The 23,817-nt window shown below is 45.9% G+C and overlaps 1 protein-coding gene across 10 annotated transcripts in view; it reads right to left on the bottom strand.

Annotated features, from left to right (window-relative positions):
- Positions 1 to 23,817, bottom strand: part of CNOT2 (CCR4-NOT transcription complex subunit 2) — a 427,872-nt gene that overhangs the window by 184,863 nt on the left and 219,192 nt on the right. For all 10 annotated transcript variants that reach the window (XM_078673911.1, XM_078673914.1, XM_078673916.1 and 7 more), the window contains exons 8-9: positions 23,095 to 23,220; positions 20,174 to 20,298 (exon numbers count right to left, since the gene is read on the bottom strand). In XM_078673911.1, coding sequence (XP_078530037.1) covers positions 20,174 to 20,298; positions 23,095 to 23,220 — 251 coding nt within the window. The remainder of the gene's footprint in view (positions 1 to 20,173; positions 20,299 to 23,094; positions 23,221 to 23,817) is intronic.

Raw genomic sequence — 23,817 nt, 5'->3', positions numbered from 1 at the left:
TATTGAATTCCCGCGTCCGAAAGCAGGATCTGACGGCAAACACCCGCTCCGCCTTGCGAGACCCCTGGCCCGTCCTGGGTGGGCCTGGACTCATATCATCCAGCTACTGGAAATGCGGCAGGTACGAACCTTTTCAAGTAGCTTCAACATGGCCACCTGGTGACAAGTTCCGATTGGGAGCTCCCTGGCTAGTGATTGCCTTTTTGGCTTCAATCCCCTTCTTGGACCCCCTCTAACAACTGGGCTTAGATTTGACTGTTCTCATCTCACCACCTCCCGCATTTGAATTTGACGTTTTTAGATCTATCCGTGTTCATCATCCTGACATCGGAGACCGAGCAATATGTACGATGCCCGGTGGAGCTGCCTAGACAGCTATAGAGGAGATCAGCCCTGGTTCATCCCCTAGGGCCTAGCCAATCACCTACCCAGCCGGACATTGGGCACTGTTCTCCCCGTCTCCATGCTGTGTCCATGCTGTGTGATTTTTATACCCCCTTACCCTTCTAAGCTCCATTTATTTAGTGTTCTACTCTCTTGAAATGTTTTTCTAGTAACTGATGTAATGTGTAACTGATGTAATTTTGTAATTTCTGTGGAACCTTATGTAAAGCGCTCTGATACCTCCGGGTCTAGCCAGCCCTATATAAAACTCTCAAAATAAATAAAATAAATAAGACGCTGATATACACACACTGGGAAACCTATAATGTGGAGGGTGCGTTGTGGCCTTTCCTTGACTAAGGAAGAGGGCGCTTCACTAGGACAATTCCTAAACCACACCTCCTGGATGGCGTGCTAGGGCGTCACTGGGGCAATATCTGGCAGGAACCCCAGACGCACAAGTTACTACTTGTGTAACGATATATCTGTAAGAGACATTAGTTAGTGATAGATTCCTTACCTTAGAATATCCCCAGGCGTCAGACTGGATCCGGAAAGTTTTGCGTAGCAGTACCCCTGAGCGTCAGTAGGTGGCGTCCTGCAGGTACTTAGGTGCCACCCATGCGTTCTGACGTCAGTTCTGTACATGACTTTCCGCACCAGGAACGCAGAGCCATGCAAGACACTATTGGTGCATAAAACTAGGGCCCTAAAAGGGGATGACCTTAACCCTAGTAATCAGTTCGAACGGGGAGGAAGGGCGGGGTGGTAAGGAATCTATCGCTAACTAATGTCTCTTACAGATCTATCATTACACAAGTAGTAACTTGTGCATCTGAAAGAGACACGTTAGTGATAGATTCCTTACCTTAGAATAGATACCCCGGCAATACCAACCCCGGTGGTGAGTCTGCGACCGAGATTACACCAGAAAGTCACAGAGCACAGAAAGGCCAAAGAAGCCGTCTCTCCGGACCAGTCTGTCAAGGCAGTAGTGCTTGGTAAACGTGTGCAGCGAGGTCCACGTAGCCGCCTGACAAATGTCCTGCAAAGGGGACGCCAGGCCCCAAGGCAGTGGTGGCTGCAGTAGCCCTGGTCGAATGGGCACGCAGTCCCATAGGAGGTTCCTTCTTGGCCAAGGAGTAACATGCTATGATGCACAGAACGACCCACCAGGAGATGGTCCGTTTGTGCATGGCCCGACGAGCCCCACTGAGGCATGAAGGGCACAGGTGGAAACGTATGCGTAATGCCTTTAAGGAAACGGTTAACAACCGGGGACTTGAAAAGAGAAGGCTGATCTGGGAACCGTAAAAAGGCAGAGATGGCCGAAAGATAACCTTTAATAGTGCCCTAAGCAGAACCCTGCTGGGCCAAAGAGCGAAGGAAAAGAAGAACCTCGGAAAGACGGGCAGAAAGGGGATCCACAACCTTTGCTGTGCACCGTGCCACAAACCTGTTCCACCTGCAGGCGTATACTGTTTTGGTGGAGAGACGCCTGGCTGCTAGAATGACATCAGAGGCTTCGGGAGGAAGATCGAAAGGTGTCAACTGTCGCCGCTCAATCGCCACGCATGGAGGTAGAGGCTGGACAGGTTCGGGTGGAGGACCATCCCCGGCTGCTGCGACAGAAGATCCTCCCGAAGAGGCAGTCGGATCGGGTGATCGAAGCTCATACTGAGTAGCTCGGGATACCATACTCTTCGAGCCCAGTCAGGAGCCACAAGAATGAGTTGGGCCCGGTCGCACTTGACCCGGTCGCACTTGATCTTCTTCAGCACTCTGGGCAGAAGAGGTATAGGCGGAAAAGCATACAACCGATCGCAACTCCACTTGCGACGAAAAGCGTCACCGAGCGAGTGCCGCCTTGGAAATTCCAACGCGCAGAACAGATAACATTGGGCGTTCTCTTTGGTGGCGAATAGATCTAACCAAGGCTCTCCCCATCGCTGACAGAGACCTTGCGCCACCTCAGAGTTCAGACTCCATTCGTGATCCATCAAGCACCAGCGGCTGAGTCCGTCCGCCCTGGCGTTCAGAGAACCTGCCAGGTGTTGAACCACCAAGGTAATGCCTTGACGTTCTAGCCATGTCCAGGGGCGCAGAGCCTCCTGGAATAGGGTCCAAGAACCCACCCCGCCCTGTTTGTTGCAATACCACATGGCGGTGGTGTTGTCCATGGACACCTGCACTACACTTCCCCGGACAGAGGGAAGGAATACCTTCCTTGCACCACTGCAACTGTCGAGCAGTGCCCTCTGAGATCTGAACGTGGTCGTACGGATTGCCCTGATGTTGCGCCCACTGGAACATCAGGTCCCACTGCAGAGCCCGCATATGCCATCTGGCATGTCACATTAGCAGGATGCAGGAGGCCATCAGGCCCAGGAGTCGGAGGGTCACCCTTACCGAAACCCAGGATAGAGGCTGAAAGATCAGAATCATAGCCTGAATATCCTGGACTCGTTGCTCGGGAAGATAAACCCGAAACAACGTCGAATCCAGAACCCCTCCGATGAAAGGGAGCTTCTGGGAGGGACTCAGATGCGACTTTGGCACGTTGATGGAGAACCCGAGCAACTGTAGGGGGTCGGCCGTAGTCTGAAGGTGGACGACGACTGCTTGGGGCGAGCCTGCCTTCAACAACCAGTCGTCAAGGTAGGGGAAGACGGACACCCCGGACCTGCGCAGATGAGCTGCGACCACCGCCATCACCTTCGTGAACACCGAGGCGCGCTGGTAAGGCCGAAGGGGAGCACAGCAAACTGAAAATGCTCCTGGCCCACCATGAACCGTAGGGGTCGGCAGGAAAGGGATGTGAAAATAAGCGTCCTGCAAGTCCAACGCTACCATCCAGTCTCCAGGGCAGCCAACATCTTGAACTTCTCCTTCCGGAGGAAGCGGTTGATGTCCCGGAGGTCCTAGATGGGGCGCAAGCCCCCCCTTGTCCTTCTGGGGGACCAGAAAGTAGAGGGAATAACAGCCACTCCCCACTTCCAGGCGGGAACGCACTTGTTGGCCCCCTTGGCCAGGAGGGCCGTGACCTGTCGTAGAAGAGCCAAATGATACCCCGACAAGCGGTGGCACCGAGGTGGCATGGCTGGAGGGGAGGACTGAAAGGGTAGGGAGTAACCTGGCAGATTATCTGCAGCACCCATTTGTCCGACGTAACTTCTCGCCAGTGGTAGAGGTGGTGGCGGACCCTGCCACCCACTGGCGTGGGGTGCTCTCTGAAGCTTGGATTAGGAAGGCTTAGAGGTGGAAGCAGCGGGGGTAGAGGTAGACTGACCGCACACTGATTTCCAGACCCGCCCCTGCAGAAGCCACGGCCGCACTGAGGCTTGTTCTGCACAGGCTTGCTGGAGGAGCGCGCCTGGGTGCATCTGCCCTAGCCACGAAAGGAACGAAAGCCAGGACTGGTAGGGGTCTTCGTAGAAAGGCCCAAGGACTTGGCCGTGGCCCGTGAGTCCTTAAAGCGCTCCAACGCACTGTTGGCCTTATCGCCAAAGAGGAGGGAGTCATCAAAGGGCATGTCCATGAGCGAGCCCTGAACATCTGGTGAGAACCCAGTTGAACGCAACCAGGCATGGCGCCGCAACGCCACAGTCGTGGAAATTGCCCTGCCCAACGAATCGGCGGTGTCCAAACCACACCTGATGGCAAACTTAGCCGCATCCTTCCCTTCAGCAATCATTTGGGAAAGGACAGCCTGGACATCCTCAGAACACTGAGACAAGACCTGAGCCACGGAATCCCACACTGCATGGGAATAACGGCCCAACAAACAGGCGGTGTTAACCGACCGCAGCCCCAAGCTGGCCGAGGAGAAAAACCTCTTGCCAAATTGTTCCAGCCTTTTAGAGTCCTTATCTGGCGGAGCCGTGGGAAAGACACTCTGCGACGTCGAGGCCTGAATGACCAAGCTCTCAGGCGTAGGGTTATTGGTCAGGAAGGCAGGATCACCCAGCGCCTGGCGGTGACACCTGGCAACATTTTTATCTACTAGCGCCCCCCGTGGCCGGCCTCAACCAAGTGCTCAGAAGGACTTCTGTAAGGGCCTCATTGAAAGGAAGCAGCGGCTCCGAAGATGTAGATGCCGTCTGGAGCACCTCTGTGAGGAGGTTGGTTTTGAGGGCCACTGTAGGGAGGTCGAGATTAAGAGCCGACGCAGCACCACGGTGCAGGAAGCGCATTCCTCCATAGTAGGCAGAGGAGAGACAACTCCTGGGTCAGAAGAAACGTCAAGTTCTCCCACGTCCTCCAGGTCGTGCACCCAATCTTGCAAGAGTCACACTGCCGGGCAAGGTGGTCCTTGGACCCGTCCCAGTCGTCATCCGTCATCTGCCTCCGGCGGGTTGCGGCGGCAGAGCCGGCACCGGAGAAGGGACGAACGGCGTCGGAAACGATGCCGAAAACGGTGCCGGCCGGGCCGCAGCAGACTCCCAATTCCAGCCCCAGGCCAGAATAAAATGGTCCGGGGACCGGGGCAGGGGTGGGATAAACGGCACCCAGTGCGGAGCTGAGGGTGGAGCCAAGGTCAGCGCCGGGGCCGGAGTCGGTGGCACCGGGTCTGGATCCAGTGCCGCAGGATTCTGTGACGCCGGTGGCGGAGCCGCCGAGCCAGCAGGATCTGGACACGGGTCCGTGGGGCCAGAAGACGTTCTGGCAGGAGCCCGGGGCCTAAAAAAGGCAGTCCATGTCAGCAAGAAACTCTTGCATCTGTTTGGGAGTCGCCGACGGACCCAGGTACAGCGGGTCGGCCGCCTAACTCCCCGGCTCCGGAGGAGCTGCAGGGGGGGAACCCCTGTCCCCCTCAGGGGAGCGACGGCTCCGGTCCCGGGAACGACCCCTAGAACCGTAGCGGCGGTGAGAGTAATGCCGGACCTCCAGCAATTTCCGCCGTCGCTCCCGCAAGGCCTTCGGGGCCATTGCACGACAGTCTCGGCAGTCCCAGGAGCCTTGGTCGGTTTCCAGGCAGTAGAGACACACATCGTGGGGGTCCGCCACCGACATGTTACGGCGTCACGACCCGCAAGACTTGAAGCCGGGCATCCCATCTTGCACTAGGACAAAAAAGGGGGAGACAAAAGTCTCAAAAGAGTAGTCAAAAAGTGACTAAGGTACGGGCTCAATCCGGATCTGCGCTTGCTGGCGCGGAAAAAGAAATAACTGACGTCAGCACGCATGAGTGGCGCCTAAGTACCCTCCGTGATGTCATCTAAGGGATGACAGCGCCAGTGACGGACACGGAGCCGCAGGACGCCACCTACTGACGTGAAGGGGTACTGCGAAGCAAAACTTTCCGGATCCAGTCTGATGCATGGGGATATTCTAAGGTAAGGAATCTATCAGTAACGTGTCTCTTTCCGATATCTGATGCAGTATATAAGCCTGAAGGGTACGGGACGGCACCTTAAACAATGGTTTGCAGAATCAATTTGCGAACATACTTTGACTTAACACCCTTGCACAATATGTGGGAGGCAGATCTGACATGATCCTGTACACCCATGTTGCTGGAGAGCCCTAGACAAATTCCCAGAAATGCAAGATTTAGGCTGATTCAATTCTATAAGCCCACAGAGCATATCTATACCCTGACAAAATCAATAGGTATTTTAATAGAGTGGATGCTTGTTGCCCACGCTGCAAAATGTCAGATGCCAATCTCCTACATCTGTTGTGGTCATGCCCCAAGTTGCAAGGCTACTGGCACGGAGTGATTCAATTGCTGACAACAAGCACAGACAGGGCCTTGCCGAGTACGTGGGAGGCCTGCATTACAGGGATATTTCCCAGAAATAAGAAACAAAACGCCTCCTCTAGATTTTTAGACCTGGGTTTAGTGGTGGCCAAAAGACTTGTCACGCGTTCATGGAAAGCAGACAACTCCCCACCATTTAAAGTCTGGGCTCAATCTTATGCTGAACTTGGCTAAGGCTGAGGCTTTCTCATTGCGAAGGGAAGACACGGAAGGGCTGCGCAAGTACTCCATTTTAACAGCCTGGAAAACAATTCTGATACCGCTTCAAGTAGCAATAACTCCGGACGCCCCCCGACATTCCTAATACCAACTAATCAAGCCTACACGTGGGTTGTAGGGTGACCTGACATCAATACGGTCTGGAACGCGCATCACACATCACACACACTGGCCCAACATGCAGTAGTATGACACTAAAGCGGACACATCAAGACTTGTGAAAATTGCATTATTGTAGCAGACATGGATCGCCTCCGCCCACCCCAGCCCATGCTGTACCCCCTTCTTTCTCTCATATTTTGCTGTTAAAGTTTTATTGTTATATATATATATATATATATATATATATATATATGACAGTTTGCTCACCAACCCTGACGCTACGGCACGGCCGAAAGGAGTCATTCGAAATGTGCATGTGGAACAAATTTGTACGCGAAAAAGCCACCTGTAATATGTCTATATTGAAATGGTAATAAGCCGTGATCAACATTATCTGATTGTTGTATTAGATGTAAGATATTAGGATGCACAGATCTGGATAGAATATTTGACATCTTCTCATATTCCGGCATATTATATTGAACAATTTTATTCCTGTAACTGCTTACTGGTTCTACAAATATTGTGTATGGTTGTAACATGTTTCACATATAACATTCAATAAAAAAATCCCCCCAAAAATGTGTTTAGGATTCCAACAAGAATCAATCTACTCTAAAAAGGCAACAATCATTTTATTTGAACACCCCTGTGTGTGGTACTACAGAACAGGCTATACAAGCCCATGCTATACACAAGGGGTAAGATAATCATTGGAGTGAGTTACTTCGGATTTATTGGCAAACTCCGGTTTGTTTAAAAGTCAAGGTATTTTTTAATCATTTTTATGTGTTGTACTATATTGTGTAGTGATTTGTCTTGATTGTTGTTGTAGTTTGTCTAAATTAGTGTTTTGATTGTACCAGATGGATGTGATTATCATAAAAATGGCAAATACTAAAAAAAATACAATATGAAATGAGATACATACTCAAACACACGAGATTGATGTGTACGTGTTGTTCCCTGAATTAATGATTGATTAATGGCCATCTGGGGGTCTTAGAGAATTCTTGTGTTCTAACATTGATCCCTTCAAGAATGCCAGGCCTGTTTCATACCCCCATTTGCGTTATTAATGTACATGTAGGTCACCCCTCTAGCAGGCCTTACAGCCCTAAGGCAGGGTGTACTATATCACAGGTGTGGGCATATCGGTATAAGCAGATAAGCCCCTACAATACTTAAGTCTATTTTTTAATATAATAAGTGCCAGGGCAGCCACAGAGTACATGGGCTGGCAACTCAACAGCTTGTGTTCACCAGCACCATGATGGCTTCTCTGAACCCAGGTGCCTTTGGTACCAAACAACCCCCATAATGAATCCACACCGATGCCACTGTTCGCTTTATCAAACCATGTGCTCAGTGGGCCCCCTGAAAACCTACCAACTCTGGTGTGGTCTATGACTGGCTTTAGGTAGTCTGCCACAACCAGACAAAATGTTTCTGGATCCTTGGGTCAAAAGCCTCTGCTCTCTGTGACCAGAAACAAAGCATATCCTGGGCAGAGGAGTCACAACTCCTCCCCCAGGATGGGCACAGTGCTTGAAACAGAAGTTTCAAAGGCCTGCTTCCTTTGTGATGCAACCCCAGTCTCTGCTGCCAGCAGCAGTGGCAGCCCCCGGTTCAAACCCCCAAGACAGAATAGGAGTGCCCCCTCCAACCTCTCCACTCCACTCCTCAGGTGCTGGAGGCAAAGTTAAGCACATTTTGTAGTGCTCACCATCTTGAAGATGGTGGCACTTATAAAATCAGAGCTAGGGCTATAACTCCCAACCACAGGAGGGTGGCTTAATAGTGGGTAAGAAACCCAATGGTCCCTACCTGCTACTCCTCTAATACACCCCTACATCTAGTTTTTAGGTGGCTGACCCAGACCCTGAAACTAGTTCTTGCCGACCTAAGAAGAGAAAGGACAAAGAAGACGCTGTGTGGAGAAGACTGAAAGCATCCACTGACTTGGCACAAGCCCTACCAGCCTGTCTGCAGCGTCAACGACCCTGCAAAGAAAACAACACCTGTCCTGCAGCCAGTAACGTCCCAAAAACTGGGAAGGACTGCCTAGCTTCGAAAAAGACCAGAACTCCTGAGGACCACGAAACTGGTCTTAGATACCAGTTTCCAGTCAAGGGAAGACCTGGCTTTGCAGTTCAGGCTGGACTGTTCCCATGAAGAACAGGGTCATGACTGACATGCATATGGCTGGGTCTGAACTGGGGTGGCAAAGTGAGCTAAAGAATGATGATGGATTGAACCCTGATCTGTGACGGGGGTGAGTGTCTGAAAATTTTTGTCGCTACATTCATCATCTCCTTGTGTTTGCTTAGAACTCCTGAGGACAGCGGACCTGTCCCCTAGAAACCAAGACAAAGGACTCTGGTGCACTCCAGAACTGTGATCCCTGATCACTCTGCACCAGATGCCTCTGGCCTGAGTACAGGTGCTCACAGGTCCAGAAAAGGTTCCCCAGCAATCCTGAGACAAAGTCCAGCATTGGCTGTACCCTCCTGGACTCCTCGATGACGACTGCAGTGTAAATCCAATAGAGACCGGCTTCTGTAACAAAAAACCGACGTCAAAGGACACCCCTTCACTCAAAGCCACAGTGCCTTGGAGAGCCCGACCAACTGTTTCCCTGCGACCCACAGCTTCCCAACTTACGCTGGTGTTCTTCGTGCAGCCTCCGGGTTGATGCCTGCAGACTGTTTCCAAAACCAAGTTCCTGCATTTACTTGCATTGGGCGCCCAACACTGTTTTTGCACCCTGTACCCGGCCACCCCTGTGACACTGGTGGTGTATGTTTGGCGCTGCCTTGAGGCCCCCTCTGGGCTTGCCTGATCCTCTGAAGCTTGAACCCAGAAGCTGCTTTACTTACCTGCAAGCATCGTGTCTTCAAGCACCCCCAGTCTCTGTTGGTCAACATTGGGCCATATCTCCAGATTTGACATCTGCACCGGCCACCCCTGTGCAGCAGGTGGTCCAGTGTTTGTGCTTACCTGAACCTTGCCCTCTGCTGACCTCCAACCCTGAAGACTCGAACTGCAAGTTGTATACATACCTGTAAAACTGCATTATTGTTTTCCTCTGATAAGTTAACAAATTGCACTGTCAACTTTGACATTTTTATTTAAAAACGTATTTGCTTCTATGAAAGTTTTGTGGTCTTAGTAAATAAATATACCAAAGTACTATTTTTATAAACTAGTCTCAGATTTATTCATTGAGTGTGTGTCTAATTTATTGCCACTGTGAGTACAACAAATGCATTAACACGACCCTCTGATAAGCCAAACTGCTCACCGACACTACCACAAAATAGAACATTAGTGTTATTTATTTAGCGTCTGGACAATCTCTAAAGATCCACTGGACTCACTACACACTATACCTCTTTTTGGTAGCGTACATGGTAAGCCAACCTCTCACAGTAGGTTTACCAGGAATTGACGTGGTTACTCTTGGTGACAATTACTTAAAAGGTGCTCTTTCATTATCAAATTATAAAGACCTTTAAAGTCATGCACATTGTTACCATCTAACCAACTTCCTAGTGTTTTCACTGAGTGGTCAACAAAATATACCCAAGTGTGGCTCTGAGTTTTTCAAGCCTCCCAAAATTTGATCCTATGCTCCGCAGTATGGAATCCAAATTCCTCAATCAGGTTACCTTTCATGTGCCATAGGATGTAGCATCTTTCTTATTGAGTGTCAGGAGTCTATCCCTTCATTCCCTGCGAACATTTCACACAGGATAGCACTCCACAGCTTCCTGTTGACCTGTCAGCCAAGACAGGCTCTCTCAAATGCAATGAACTACTTAGTGATTTCATCGCCCTGAAAGACTTTTGGGACAATCCCTTTGGGGATTTTAGAGTCAAAAGAATTTACTTGCCCCCTTTGTATTATTTTGCTGCCACCAGAGATGGGTCATTAGCCAAGAGTTTAGCCTCTAAGGTTATCTTCTTGGCAAGTTTCTGAAGATCTGCATGTTCAGTATCTACCTCATCTGGGACACTGTTGGGGTCACTCCCAGTAGTGTTACTATATGAAGGGGTAGTGATGGAGTGCTATTCCTCCACCGCTTGGGATTCATCCTCTTCTTTCCCAGTGGGGGAAGATTTTACTTACCAGGGCCTTGTCATTCTTTGCCAGCAACTGCTGGACATGGGCGATTGTGGGTTTAGGACCCATGGCAAGTTTTTATGCTTTGCACAGGTCTTTGAGTTGCTGAAATCTCAGATGTGCATAGGGGCCAGGTTGAGCTCCCGGGAGGTCCCTGCATTCTCAGTCATGGTTTTTAAAGTAGTAGTAGTAGTCTTATTAGAGACTTACAAAAAATGTTAAGGACTGCTAAGGCCTAACTATTTTAAAGATTTTTACTTTCAAAACAGTGAGGGACTTAACCTAGGCCCTAACACAAGTGTAAATTAATTTGGAAAAAGACAATCGAAAAGTGGAGATATATTTTAACTAAAGACAATTTGGGATTTCCTCTTCTGAAATCACTTATTAATCAAGTGGTATAACGAATGTTAGATCTTGTTCCCCACCTCTGCACCACCAATGTAGGAAGCTGGCTCTGTATATGGTATACCAGTAGGTGGTTACATCGTGCACAGAGTTCAGAGATTACCCCAGAAGTGTACAGGGCTCAATGTAAACCCAAAGTACTCTATTTGTGCTAGAGTGGGCGAGCAGCCTTAGGCCTATCACAGAGGAGTGTAAAACATTTGTTTAAACATACAGTGACTGATAAATGACACTCCACTCAATAAAGAGATCCACACCAATTTTAAATAAATAACCTTTTTCAAAGATTTATTTTAATACCAAGATGTTCGCAAAAAGGGAAATACGTTTTTTCAGGAAAAATACTTTAAAAAGTGGACACAGTGCAATTTTTAAGCTTTGCAATGATGACTAATGGAGGAAAACAATAATGTGTTTTTTTCAGGTAGGTACACAACTTACCGTTACAGTCTTCGGGGTTTCAGGTCAACACCAGGCAAGGTGCAGATTGGTCCCAAAACTGCACCACTAGCGGCACAGGGGCGGGTGGGTGCAGAGGTCAGATTCGGGGTCAGTGCCCAATGTTAACCAATGGAGACTGGGGGTTCTCGAAGCTGGGAAGTTCACAGGTGAGTGTAGCGGTGTTAGGGGTTGATCTCCTGGAGTTAAAGTAAGCACAAGGGGGGCCACAAGGCAGAACCAAACTTACACCCTCTGCAGCGAAAGGGCAGCCAGGTGCAGAGTGCCAACACAGCGTCTGCCACCCAATGCAATTCATTAGGAGAGGTCGAGGTTGAAGAAAGATTGCAGGCTCAGGCCAGGAGGCTGAACAAAGAAATTCCACAGCAGCCAGGGTAAGTAGAGATGTTAGGGGACGTGGACGTTTGGACACCGTCGATCAAGAACCCTAAGGCCCAGGGGCTTCGACCCTACCCGCCCTGTTTGTTGTAGCACCACGTGGCAGTGGTGTGGTCTGTGAAAACTTTTACCAGCCTTCCCTTGATGAAGGGTAGAAAGGCTTTCAATGGCAGTCAAATTGCATGGAGCTCCAGGCGGGTGATGAGGAGTCTGGAATCCGCCGGAGACGAGAGTCTTCTGATCTCCACCTCTCCCAGATGAATGCCCCATCCCAGGAGTGATAGGTATTTCACTACTGTGAGATCTGGTTAGGGAAGAGAGCGGGACTGCCTCTAACCCTATCGCGCTTCATTAGACTTGACTGCAGATCTTTTGCAGATTCCTCGGATGCTGCAGCCACTGGAACTTTAGGTCCCACTGCAGAGTTCGTATATGCCATTTAACATGTCCCGAGCAGGATCCAGGCGGCCATGAGGCCAAGCAGCCTCACAGTCAGTGTCACCAAAATCCAGGATAGAGGCTGAAACATCGGTTTCAAGGCTTGAATATCCTGAACTCACCGTTTGGAGGATAAGATCCAAACTGCACAGTGTCTAAAATAGCTCAGATTAAATTGAGCGTCTGAGAGGGAGTAGGGTGTGACGCTGATAGTGAACCACAGCGAATGCAGCAGGTTCACCGTAGCCTAAAGGTGGGAGACAACAGCCAGGGGGAACCCAAATTCAGCAGCCAGTTGTTGAGATAGGAGAGGACTAGCACGCCTGATCTCCACTGATGAGCAGCAACCACTGCCATCACCTGGGTGAACACCCAAGGGGTGCTGGAAATGCCAAAGGGAAGCACGGTGTACTGAAAAAGTTTGTGGCCAACCGTAAACCACAGATGACGCTGGTGGAAAGGCAGGGCAGGAATATGAAAATAGGTATCCAACAAGTCCAATGCTACCATCCAGTCTCCTGGTCCACAGCAGGCAGGACCTGAGCATTTTGAATTTCTCCTTCTTGAGGAAGAAGTTGAGGGCCCACAGATCTAGAATAGGACAGTGGGCTTTGTCCTTTTTGGGAACCAGACAGTAGCGGAAATACCAACAACAGTCAACTTCTGACACCAGAACACACTCTCTGGCTCCAGCCTCAATGTCCATTGTCTCGATGGCAAGTGCCTTAAAGTTGTGTGCTTTAAAGTTGTATGCCGATGTCTACCGGGAATACTTGGCAACTCGAGCAATGAACTGTGTGTCTCAAAGGGACACCAGGAGCTGAAGTTGAGCTAGAGAACTCCACTGCCCTCTACAGGTGCTGAACCGCAATGTACAGGAGAGTGCCCACTTTTTCCTTGCTTCACCTCTACACAAGAGGACTATCAATTAGAGTTGGCATGGTGCGAAGAAAAAAGGTGCGAAGAGAAACACCTTAGAGAACAGACACTGGCAAAGCCAATAGGTCTGACATTGCTTGGTTGTTTTGCCATGGTTTCTGTAAAACGTTATTTTGGTGGGAGGGCTACCGGGCCCACAACAATATAAAAATTGAAATCCCCAAAAATGGCACACAATGCCATTGTAGCCCTGGCACTGAAGGGATTTACTTCATGCATGGATGTGCTCTCCACAAAAGAGCAGATTACATTCAAATGCAAATGGAGTTAATGTAGTATCCTCATGTTATTTCTATGTACCTGCATCTAGCTGATCAGCCCTGTGTGAGAGTTCTCTCTGGAATCTTGGTTTGTGGAATGTTGGATGCATGAGAGACACAGTTGAGGATGGGCTGAGCGGCGAATAGGTCTGTTCCTGGTGGGGCTGTTATCTTGACCTTGAATTATCCTAATAAACATCAACTACAAGTACCTGAATTGGTCTGCTGTGTCTACTTATCTACACCTGTACCTATGGGACTTACTTACTACATTTTGGCGACGAGGATGGGATGTCTGTTGGCATTATGTTTTCTTCTTAGGTTATTTCTACTTTAAGGAGTGGGTTATCAGTCCCATGACTTAGGGGTGGGTTATCAGTCCCATTACCCTGTGCAGTGGGTTTCAAGTCCCGCTAGTTTTTTTTGGGAGTGGGTTGTTACTCCCATTTACCCTTGGCTTATAAAATTAAATGATCATTTTGACGAGGGGGTTTTAGTCCCACCTTGGTTTTTAGGGGGTGTCAGTCCCACCTGAACAGTGTTATACTAGGGTTTGAGTCCCATAGTATCCCTTAAAAGAGGGGTGGCGTTTTTGGCTACGTCACAGTCTTCTCATGTGAGAAGCACTTTCCTGGGTTTTATTTCGCCCATTGCAGTTTTTTGTCTTAATTTTTGGTTATTAAATATGAGCTCAACAATTTTCGCTTTATTCATTTTAAATTGTTAGTTATTAAAGGAGGAGGATGAGTAAGTGTTTATCTTTTTGCTTTCTTCCTTCTTTAATAATTTAGATCTCTGTTTTCCCTCATGTGGTGCAAATTTATTATTCATCTCTGGGTTACAGTTTTCTTAAAAGTTTGTATAATTTATGTGCATAGTTTTCCCCTTAGATATTTGCTCTTTTTGTTTTCCATTATTATAGGGAGAGGATAATGTAGTATCCTCATGTTATTTCTATGTACCTGCATCTAGCTGATCAGCCCTGTGTGAGAGTTCTCTCTGGAATCTTGGTTTGTGGAATGTTGGATGCATGAGAGACACAGTTGAGGATGGGCTGAGCGGCGAATAGGTCTGCTCCTGGTGGGGCTGTTATCTTGACCTTGAATTATCCTAATAAACATCAACTACAAGTACCTGAATTGGTCTGCTGTGTCTACTTATCTACACCTGTACCTATGGGACTTACTTACTACAGTTACCCAATGGCTGAAGTGGGCTGATCAATTACCTCATGTTGCATGTCATAGTGGGTCGAATACATTTGAATGGAGCATAAACAGACCAATGGTTTAATCCCTTATAAAAGTTTAGTACAAATCAAAAGATCTTGGCTAATTCAAGCTATAAAAAGAGAAAACTAATATTGGGAATGGCTTTAAAGAATGTTTGTATGGTAATGTGAACCATTAGAAGTAAGGGAGTATTTATTGTGTGGAATCAAATAGCTGTAGAATAATATTGGTGCAGCTTAAAAGGTCGGGGGACAGTTGTACGGTCAAGCCAGAATTGAAAACCAATGTAGGTTTAATGACTTCCCTTCTCCCATTAGTGCAGCATTACTACGAGAGAAAAGCATACATTATATAGGTATCGGACACACTTTAATAGCATTACAATGGCACGAGTGTGCCCCAGTATTTAAAGCTTAGGCAACTGAATAAATAACTAAAAAAATTACAGCTGTGTGGAGGACAAGCACATTTTTGGGGGAAGTCCTCAACTTCTGCCCAATCAAAGCATGTACTCCTGGCTCCTGGGTGAAGCCAAATCCCTCTGCTTGTGATACTCATATATTTGTCTTGCGACAGCTGCGCTGTCAAGCTAGAACATGAAAAGTACAATTTCTGGGGGAAAATGTATAAAGTTGAAGGAGGGGTAAAAAATGTCCTATGAAGCCACAAACACAATAAGAAAGGAAGGTTGTAAGCCATAAAACAGCCTCAGAAATGCAATAGATTGAGGGATTCTTCTCTGGTGAGCTTGAAAAAAGAACTATCATGCTGTCTCTGCACTGCATGATGGGAAGACGTTTGGCTCTGGAGTTTTCTTAGGGGCATCTATGTGGTCAACATATTAGAGGCTACATTTTCCATAGGTTTTTATATTTTTTCAATGGATAGTTGACGAGTGTTTACAGCCAACTGCACTGTTTGTTACTTTGGCTAACTGCTAAAACCCAGAAAATGTCTGTAAGAGGCATTTTATTTTCCAACTTAAAAATCTTTAAAATGGTGTGGCAGGGATCTCATAACAGAGAAAATGAAGTTCTCTCATGGATCAAACAAACTCCTGATCACCTACGGCATTTAATATTACTGTTTCAATACACAAAACACTCCATGGTCCTCGAGATCATCCAACAAAGTCTGCACGGAGTAAGTTAACTGTCCAATCATAAACAAACTTTAAATTCTGCAGTACTTAAAGGTGGCAGTACAGGCCCACAACTGTTGGTTACTCAGCACAGACTTTAACTGGTGTAAGTAGTATTGGCCTTTGTTAGATACTCCCACCCAAATGTAATAGCCAGTGTTAGAATTCACCAATTCAAATCCTGCTGCCCCTTTACTTTGCTTCTGATGCAAGAACCTTTAAAATTCTTAAAGGTCCTTATAGATCATGTGGGCAAATTAGATGCAACATTGTAAAGAAAACAGGGTTAGCAAGATGAAACTGAAATGCCAGACCTCTACAGACTGGAAACAAATGGAAAAGAAAGGAATACCGCTTACATCCTAAGGTAAAGGGATGTGAAATTGGGGGTTGGTATTGCTAATGATGGTACGGCCTAAGTGGAATTACTGTCTTTAAGTAGTCCTCTGATTAGGTATATGATGTAGGTTGGATTGATGAACTGACACGCAGAAAGCTGGCAGGTAAGATATTTATTACAGCACAGAAGTAAACAGGACTGTAGCCCATCTGGCCAAGCTCTAACTGCCACAATATAGAACATGAAGGAGCATCACAGGGAGAATCTACAAGCAATCTAGAAGGCTGACAGGGAAGGAAAGCTAAGGAACGTTAAGCAATGTACAACATATCTCCCCCCCTTGGACAACAAAAGAAAAGAAACAAAACACAGAGAACAAAAGAACAAAAAGGCTCTCAATGGATGTAATCATTTAAGTAAACAGGTGGGTGACGAGAGCGAGGACTCCTCAAATTAACACTTGAATGAGAATAAAGAACCCCCCCGAGAAGCTACACCACACTTTTGATAAAGCGCCACTCTTCTGTAATTCCATTTTTCTCCGTTATCAAGGAGTACAAAATGAGTAAAAGCTTTCTTAACGCCAAAAGGACCCCTAAATTTAGTAAGACCTTTGGCACACCGACCAGGCTTGACTTTGACAAGATCACCCACTGAGATCGGTAAAGAAGTTAAGTCAGGTGAGGAAGATTGGTTGTCACACCCTCTTAACCACGCAGGAGTCAATCTCGAAACAGGGGAACGACCACGCATCAACTCAAAAGGAGTCTTTTCCCCTTGTTTATGAGGAGTTGAGCGATAGGCCCACACAAGTTCCTGAACACGCTCGTTCGAAAAACATCCACTCGCAACAAACATCTGGATCACGCCTTTCACCAACCGATTCACCCTCTCACATAAGCCATTGCTCTCTGGATTGTAGAGAAAAGTGCGATGATGAGCGATACCACACTCACGCACAAAGGAAGCCATTTTCGCAGAGGTTAATTGAGTGCCATTGTCAGTAATCAGCACAGACGGGAAACCCTCATCAAGAAAGACAGACTTAAGAAAACAGATAGTGGAATCAATAGTAATCTCTCTCATGAAACGAACAGTCAACCACTTTGAGAAACAATCGATAACAACCACAGCAAAACGTTGATTAGAGGGTAACTCATTCATTGGACCAATAAAGTCTAAGCATATAGTATGCCAAGGTACATCCTTAAAAGAGATATTGCCAATTGAATGAGAACCTACAACCTTTAAACGTTTCTCTCCCTCCCTGCATAAGCAACACTTAACAACACAATCCACAGCATCAGCGTCAATTGAAGGCCACCAGAAATTCTCTTTCACACGCCGCTGGGTGAGGGTCTGGCCCAAATGACCCTCGTGAGCTAGATTGAGAATCTTATTTCTCAAAGAACTAGGAGGGACAAAGCGATCACCTCTCATCAACACATTCTTACTACAGAGAGACAACTCACCCAAAACACTAAGGAAGGGTCTAACTGAAGGCTCAAGAGTACTCTCCCTTCTCGCCCCCTTAACAACGAGATCTACAACAGCTTTTAGGACAGTATCCTCTTCCATGCCTTTTGACCATTCCTCAGCAGAAAAGGAATCTTCCCCCAAAAATAAAACATCTTGCAAGGAAGCAACGGCAGTATCATCACATACATCGTCCAAAGAGTCCCGTCCCTTAACAGAAGGCACTGGAAGACGCGATAAACAATCCGCCTGAATATTTCTCCAACCATGTACAAACTCCAGTTCCAACTGATAATCTTGTAAACGAGAAGCTAACCTGGCTAATCTGGGCGATCCCTTGCCAGTTCCTCCAGGCGCCAAAACATTGAGCAGGGGCTTGTGGTCTGTACGAAGAATAAATCGTGAACCCCACAAATAAGTTCTAAAATAATTTACTCCCCACGCAGCTGCAAGAGCTTCCCGTTCAATCACAGAATAGTTTGATTCTGAAACAGTCAACGGTCTAGATGCAAAGGCAATAGTTTTCTCTACACCAGCATGTTTTTGAAGAAGCACCGCCCCAAGACCAATCCCACTCGCATCCACCATCAAGATGGAGGGGAGCTTAATATCAAATGGGGTAAGTACATTAGCGGATTTAAGTTCTGCCTTAATCCCACTAAAGCATGACTCTTGCTCGCTAGACCACAAAAACTTGACACCCTTCTTTAATAAGGATCTTAAGGGAGCTGTTTTCGATGAAAAATCCCTTACAAACTTAGCGTAGAACTCGATTAGTCCCATGAAGGACCTGAGTTGCTCTTTGTCAGCAGGAGGAGGGGCTAATTCAATAGCCTCTAACAGATTTATCTTTGGTTTGATACCATCTGCAGAGAGGCAAAAACCCAAGTACTCTATTTCTTTAACCAAAAACGCACATTTCTCACGACGTAAAGTGAGCCCAGCATCAACCACTCTGTGTAAAACACTTTGCAAAACACTGTTATGTTCTTCCAAAGTATCACCAAAAATGAGCATGTCATCCTGGAAGAAAATTACCTTGTCTAAACCCTTAAACACTTCTGTGACCATTCGCTGAAACACACTAGCAGCAGAGATGAGTCCGAACGGTAACCTGGTGAATTGAAAAGTTCCTTCACCAGTAATAAAGGCTGTCAAATGTTTTGAACTTTCATCCAGACGAATCTGGTGATATGCATGTTTTAAATCCAACTTGCTGAAAAATTTCGCCCCCTTAAGCGTGGAAACGAACTCACCAATATTTGGCAATGGAAATACATCGGCCACTACACACTTGTTCAAAGAACGCAGGTCTACACAGAACCTAATTTTGTTGTCAGGTTTCTGTGAAATAACCACAGGGGAAATCCATGGAGAAGCCTCCACGGGCTCAATAATTCCGCCTTGAAGCATTTCCTCCAGAACTTACTTCACTTCATTACGCAAAGCAAAAGGAACCCTCCTAGCTTTGTGCTGAACAGGAATGCTGCCCTCTTTCAACACAATTCTATGAGAATATCCCTTCAACTCACCTAATTGTTCCCTGAAGACGTGACTGTGACTAGTAAGTAAATCATCCACAGAGACATTGTCTATTAATCTGGGCGATCCCCCCCCCCCCGATTACTTCAAAATGGCCGTCAGCGTCAGACGTCATCCGGGTCACACATTTGACCTCACGTCTATGACGCTTGCTCTAAGACGCACCAGACCTCCGCTCGAGACGCACCAGACTTCGGCTCGAGGATTCTGTGAGTCACGTGAGATGCTTGCGGCGTCCTCCGTTACCCAGGAGACAAGAAATGAACTCACCAGGCAGGAAACGATCGATAGCTGACGTCACCCCTTCAAATCAACAGGAACTCTGTGAAGGGAGAAAAAGGTCAAAATCCAGCTGCGATCGCTTCTTCTGGGTACTGCTCGACATATTAAGCAGCAGGGAGAGATAAAACTAAAACGCCTCTCCCGGTGGATTCGTTGGGGACAATACGCCGTTTCTTCTGTTAATTTTGACACCGCTGTAATTCTCCAAGTTCAAAGGATGGCCAGACACATCCCATCCTCATCGCCAAATGATGTAGGTTGGATTGATGAACTGACACACAGAAAGCTGGCAGGTAAGATATTTATTACAGCACAGAAGTAAACAGGACTGTAGCCCATCTGGCCAAGCTCTAACTGCCACAATATAGAACATGAAGGAGCATCACAGGGAGAATCTACAAGCAATCTAGAAGGCTGACAGGGAAGGAAAGCTAAGGAACGTTAAGCAATGTACAACAGTATACTCATTGCTGAGCACATGGACCACAGACAGTGGTTTTCAGTGTTCAATAGGTTGAAAGAATGAAGGAGATCAGTGGAATAAGACTTAAAATACAGTAATAAACCAGCACATATTTGACCGCTAATTTATTACTTTTACAAGACAAATCCTGGTACAATACGATGGTTCCAACAAAGCAAGGAAAAAAATAATAACTTAATACTCCTCATAAAGTGCTTACAGATTTACTGTCGTCATTATTTGAGGTTGGATCTTTGTAGCTGGAGCCAGGTAATGCAGGAAAATCTTCATTGTGTATCGAGAAGTCTTGTGACTGCTCACTTGCTGGTTTTGTTACCATTCCCACTTAAATCAGAAAGAGAAGAGGCCTATTAGTGCATCTGCAGAAGCATATTTTAAAATATAAAATGAAACAAACTAATTAAACCATACATTCTAATGACAGAGGGCTTCAATACAAGTGGCCAGCAAATTCCAAAATTCCAAATTTTGTTTCACACAGAAATTTCGGCTGCTGAAATAAATAAATAACGTGTTGCTAAGAATCTGATTTTGAATTGTTTAGACTTAGTTAACTACCATGATCAGAGTGCATTTCTAGGAATCTCTTCACATGGCGCATTAAGGAAAATTCAAAGCATGTTTCATGGTTGTGAAAGCCCGATTAAAAGATTATTTGACTGACTGACTAAGCTTGTTATGTTTTGTGCATTTGTAAAGTGCACTATCACCTACGAGGGTATCCTGGCGATGAGCAGGTGTATGTGCCTAGCACTGTGTATGGTAGGTTGGTTAATTGAAAAGCCACGGCTTCAGTTTCCTGTAGAATTCAAGAAGTCATTCAATGTATCTTATTCCAGAGATTCATATTTAGCAACACAAGGGAACAATGTTATGTAAAACAACCATTTGTGGCATAATATCAGTTGCTCTACCTTAAAACCCATCTATTTATAATCAAAATAAATCAGATGGTGTATTTTGGAAAATAGTAAAGTTTCATATTATTTTATAAACCCATGGATAGATGCTCAATACAGGTTCTTCTGGCAAAACTAATGCAAAAGGATAAATAACTGAGCAAACCAGATTTTCTTTTTAGGGACGAGACACCAACATACCAAAACAGAAGATCTTCTGCACTTTATGTACTGAAGAAACCGACAGCAAACTCTGCCGATCCCAATAATTTCCGACCCATTACCAACATTCCCATGCTAGCCAAGGTCCTAGAAAAATGTGTTCAACAACAAATGAACCAATACATCACGGACTTCAACCTTCTGAACATCCACCAATCAGGCCCGGTCATAACACAGAAACAGCCATTCTGCACATAGTTGACGACGCCCTCCTAGCTCTTGACAGCAATGAAACCTGTCTACTAGTCCTGCTCGACCTCTCCTCAGCCTTCGACACGGTCAATCACGACAAAATTCTAAGAAGACTGGAAAACAGGATGGGTTTTTCTGGCACAGTTCTTCAATGGTTCAAATCCTTCCTGGAAAACAGAACACAATCGTTCATGGTGGACATAAATCTCTCTCCCTCCTCACTGAACCTTCTAGGAGTACCACAAGGATCAACCCTATCACCCACCCTATATGTCGAACCACTACCTGAACTACTCCAGCAGGCGAACCTTGCCTACCAGATGTACGCGGACGACACTCAACATTACATCAAGATCTCCTCCATTGAAGACATAAAAACAATTAACCTGGCACTCGAAAAGACCCCATCCACTGGCTAGCGACCAACTTCCTCAAGCTAAACTCGCAAAAGACAGAATGTCTTCTAATTCCCCCCTTCCCCCCCCAATAACTCCCTGGAAACAAAGAAATGGACCAAGTTGATCACTGCTCTCAATTGCACGCCAACTTTGGTGGACTCCACCAAATCACTCAGAATAACACTAGATAAAAACCTTAACATGCAAACACACATCAACCTGATAGCTAAAAACACCGCTTTCACCTCAGTTACCTTAAAAAAATGAAACCATTCATTGAAAACCCGGACCTCAAAACAGCAGTTCAGTCCTTAGTCATCTCAAGGCTGGAATACGGATGCATCACCCTAGTGGGGCTCTCAAAAATCTCAACCGCCCCTCTAAAAGCCTACCTTAACGCCGCAGCTAGACTCTTAACAGGATCTCGAAAATGTGACCACATATCACCACACCTGAAAGCACTCAACTGGCTACCTTATGAAGCTCGAATCCAACTAAAAATGGCATGCATCACTCAGAAAGCGCTTCACCACAATACACCCCAGTATCTATCCCAAAAACTTACCCTATCTGGAGGACTGAGACAGTCTAGGAGTATTGATAACCTTCTCCTGAAACCATCACATTTCAGCAAGAAAAAAACATCGAACCAAGCATTCTCCTGAGCAGCACCAAAAATATGGAACTCACTCCCTCCTTACAACAGATAAATCTCCTCTACTATTATTTTCAAAAGAGAAGCAAAATCATTCCTGATGTGTAAATTCCTCCCGTAAACTCACACATGATCTACTCCAGCTCTACATTCTTGTTCTTGCCTCCTTTCCCCTTCCAAGGACTCCCTTGCTCCTATTACTTGTTGATCAGTTTATCCTTGTCGCCTGTGCCCCTCCGATCTTTTGACTAAACATGTTTATATTATGTACTTCTTTTATTGTGCTACTTGTTTTTATGCATTCTGTGTACTCCCTGTAAAGCGCTCTGATACCCTACCCTGGGTCTGGTCCGCGCTATAGAAAACTTTAAAAATAAAAATAGAAAAATTAAAGTAACCTGGTAGAGCAATGACAATGCTTATTTTTTTTTACCATAAACAAAATCCATAATACATGCGATAAGAAGGGAAGATACTACTTTAAAGTTTAAATAAGCATTGAAAACTCATCTCTTTTATAGCTCCCAATCACGTAAATGATGAATAGTAATGCTGCAGATGAACAGAACCTCAGAAAACACTATAAAAATACGTGCAATCCTTTGGACACAAAAACATACAACTCTATGCAATCTGTATAAAGTTCTTTAAAAAAAATGCATAATGTAAATGCAATTCACACAGTAATTCTAATGACTACATAAGTGTTTTAAAAAAAAAACCTCTAAAGGAGGGTTTAAAAGCAAAGGTTTACCATAAGGCGCTCTTCCTGCCAATGGGTTTATTAATGGCGTTGGATTTCCACTTCCTTCCCTTCTATTTCGGTCTGCTAGCGCTGGAAAATCTGAAAGGTCCAATCCTGTGACATTTTCACTTCCATCTAAAACAAAAAAAATACTATGCTGATAAACTATCTTAAATATATCAAATTCAATGTGAATGTTTTACCCATGCGAATAAAATGTGCAGCAGTTTTATTGCCACAAATATTACCACCAGCAAACATGTATTATTTTCACATAAATGCATCATTTGTGTCACATTATCATCTGCACATTTTGCTGGTGGTACCTACATGGCAAAAACGAAGAGTAACGTGGTAATGTTATTGCAAAATGCTACTATTCATTTTTTTACTACAAACTGAAACCCAAGGGTGGTGGTATTAACACTTTCAACAGTGACCCTAGGATTTATTACTCCAATCTACGTGAGCAATAAAGCTTTAGGAATGGAATATTTAAAACCTCATCTTTGTCAAAATTATATCAGACAAAAATTGTAAATGCATCATATTACAACATTTAAAAACGTGCAGTTTGTTAGGTTTGGAATCATTAAAATTGAGAAATCTCACGAGGGCTTCATTTTAAGAATATTTCATTAGCATATGAATGAAAGTAAAGATCCCAGTGATAGATTAATCAAATGAGAACAACATTAAACTGGTCAAATTTCGCAAGGGTCTCTGCAGACT

Source organism: Lissotriton helveticus, chromosome 1_1 (genome assembly GCF_964261635.1).
Source record: "Lissotriton helveticus chromosome 1_1, aLisHel1.1, whole genome shotgun sequence".
Taxonomy (NCBI): domain Eukaryota; kingdom Metazoa; phylum Chordata; class Amphibia; order Caudata; family Salamandridae; genus Lissotriton; species Lissotriton helveticus.
Note: the sequence above shows the minus strand (reverse complement) of the source record. Positions and strands in the feature narration are given on the sequence as shown.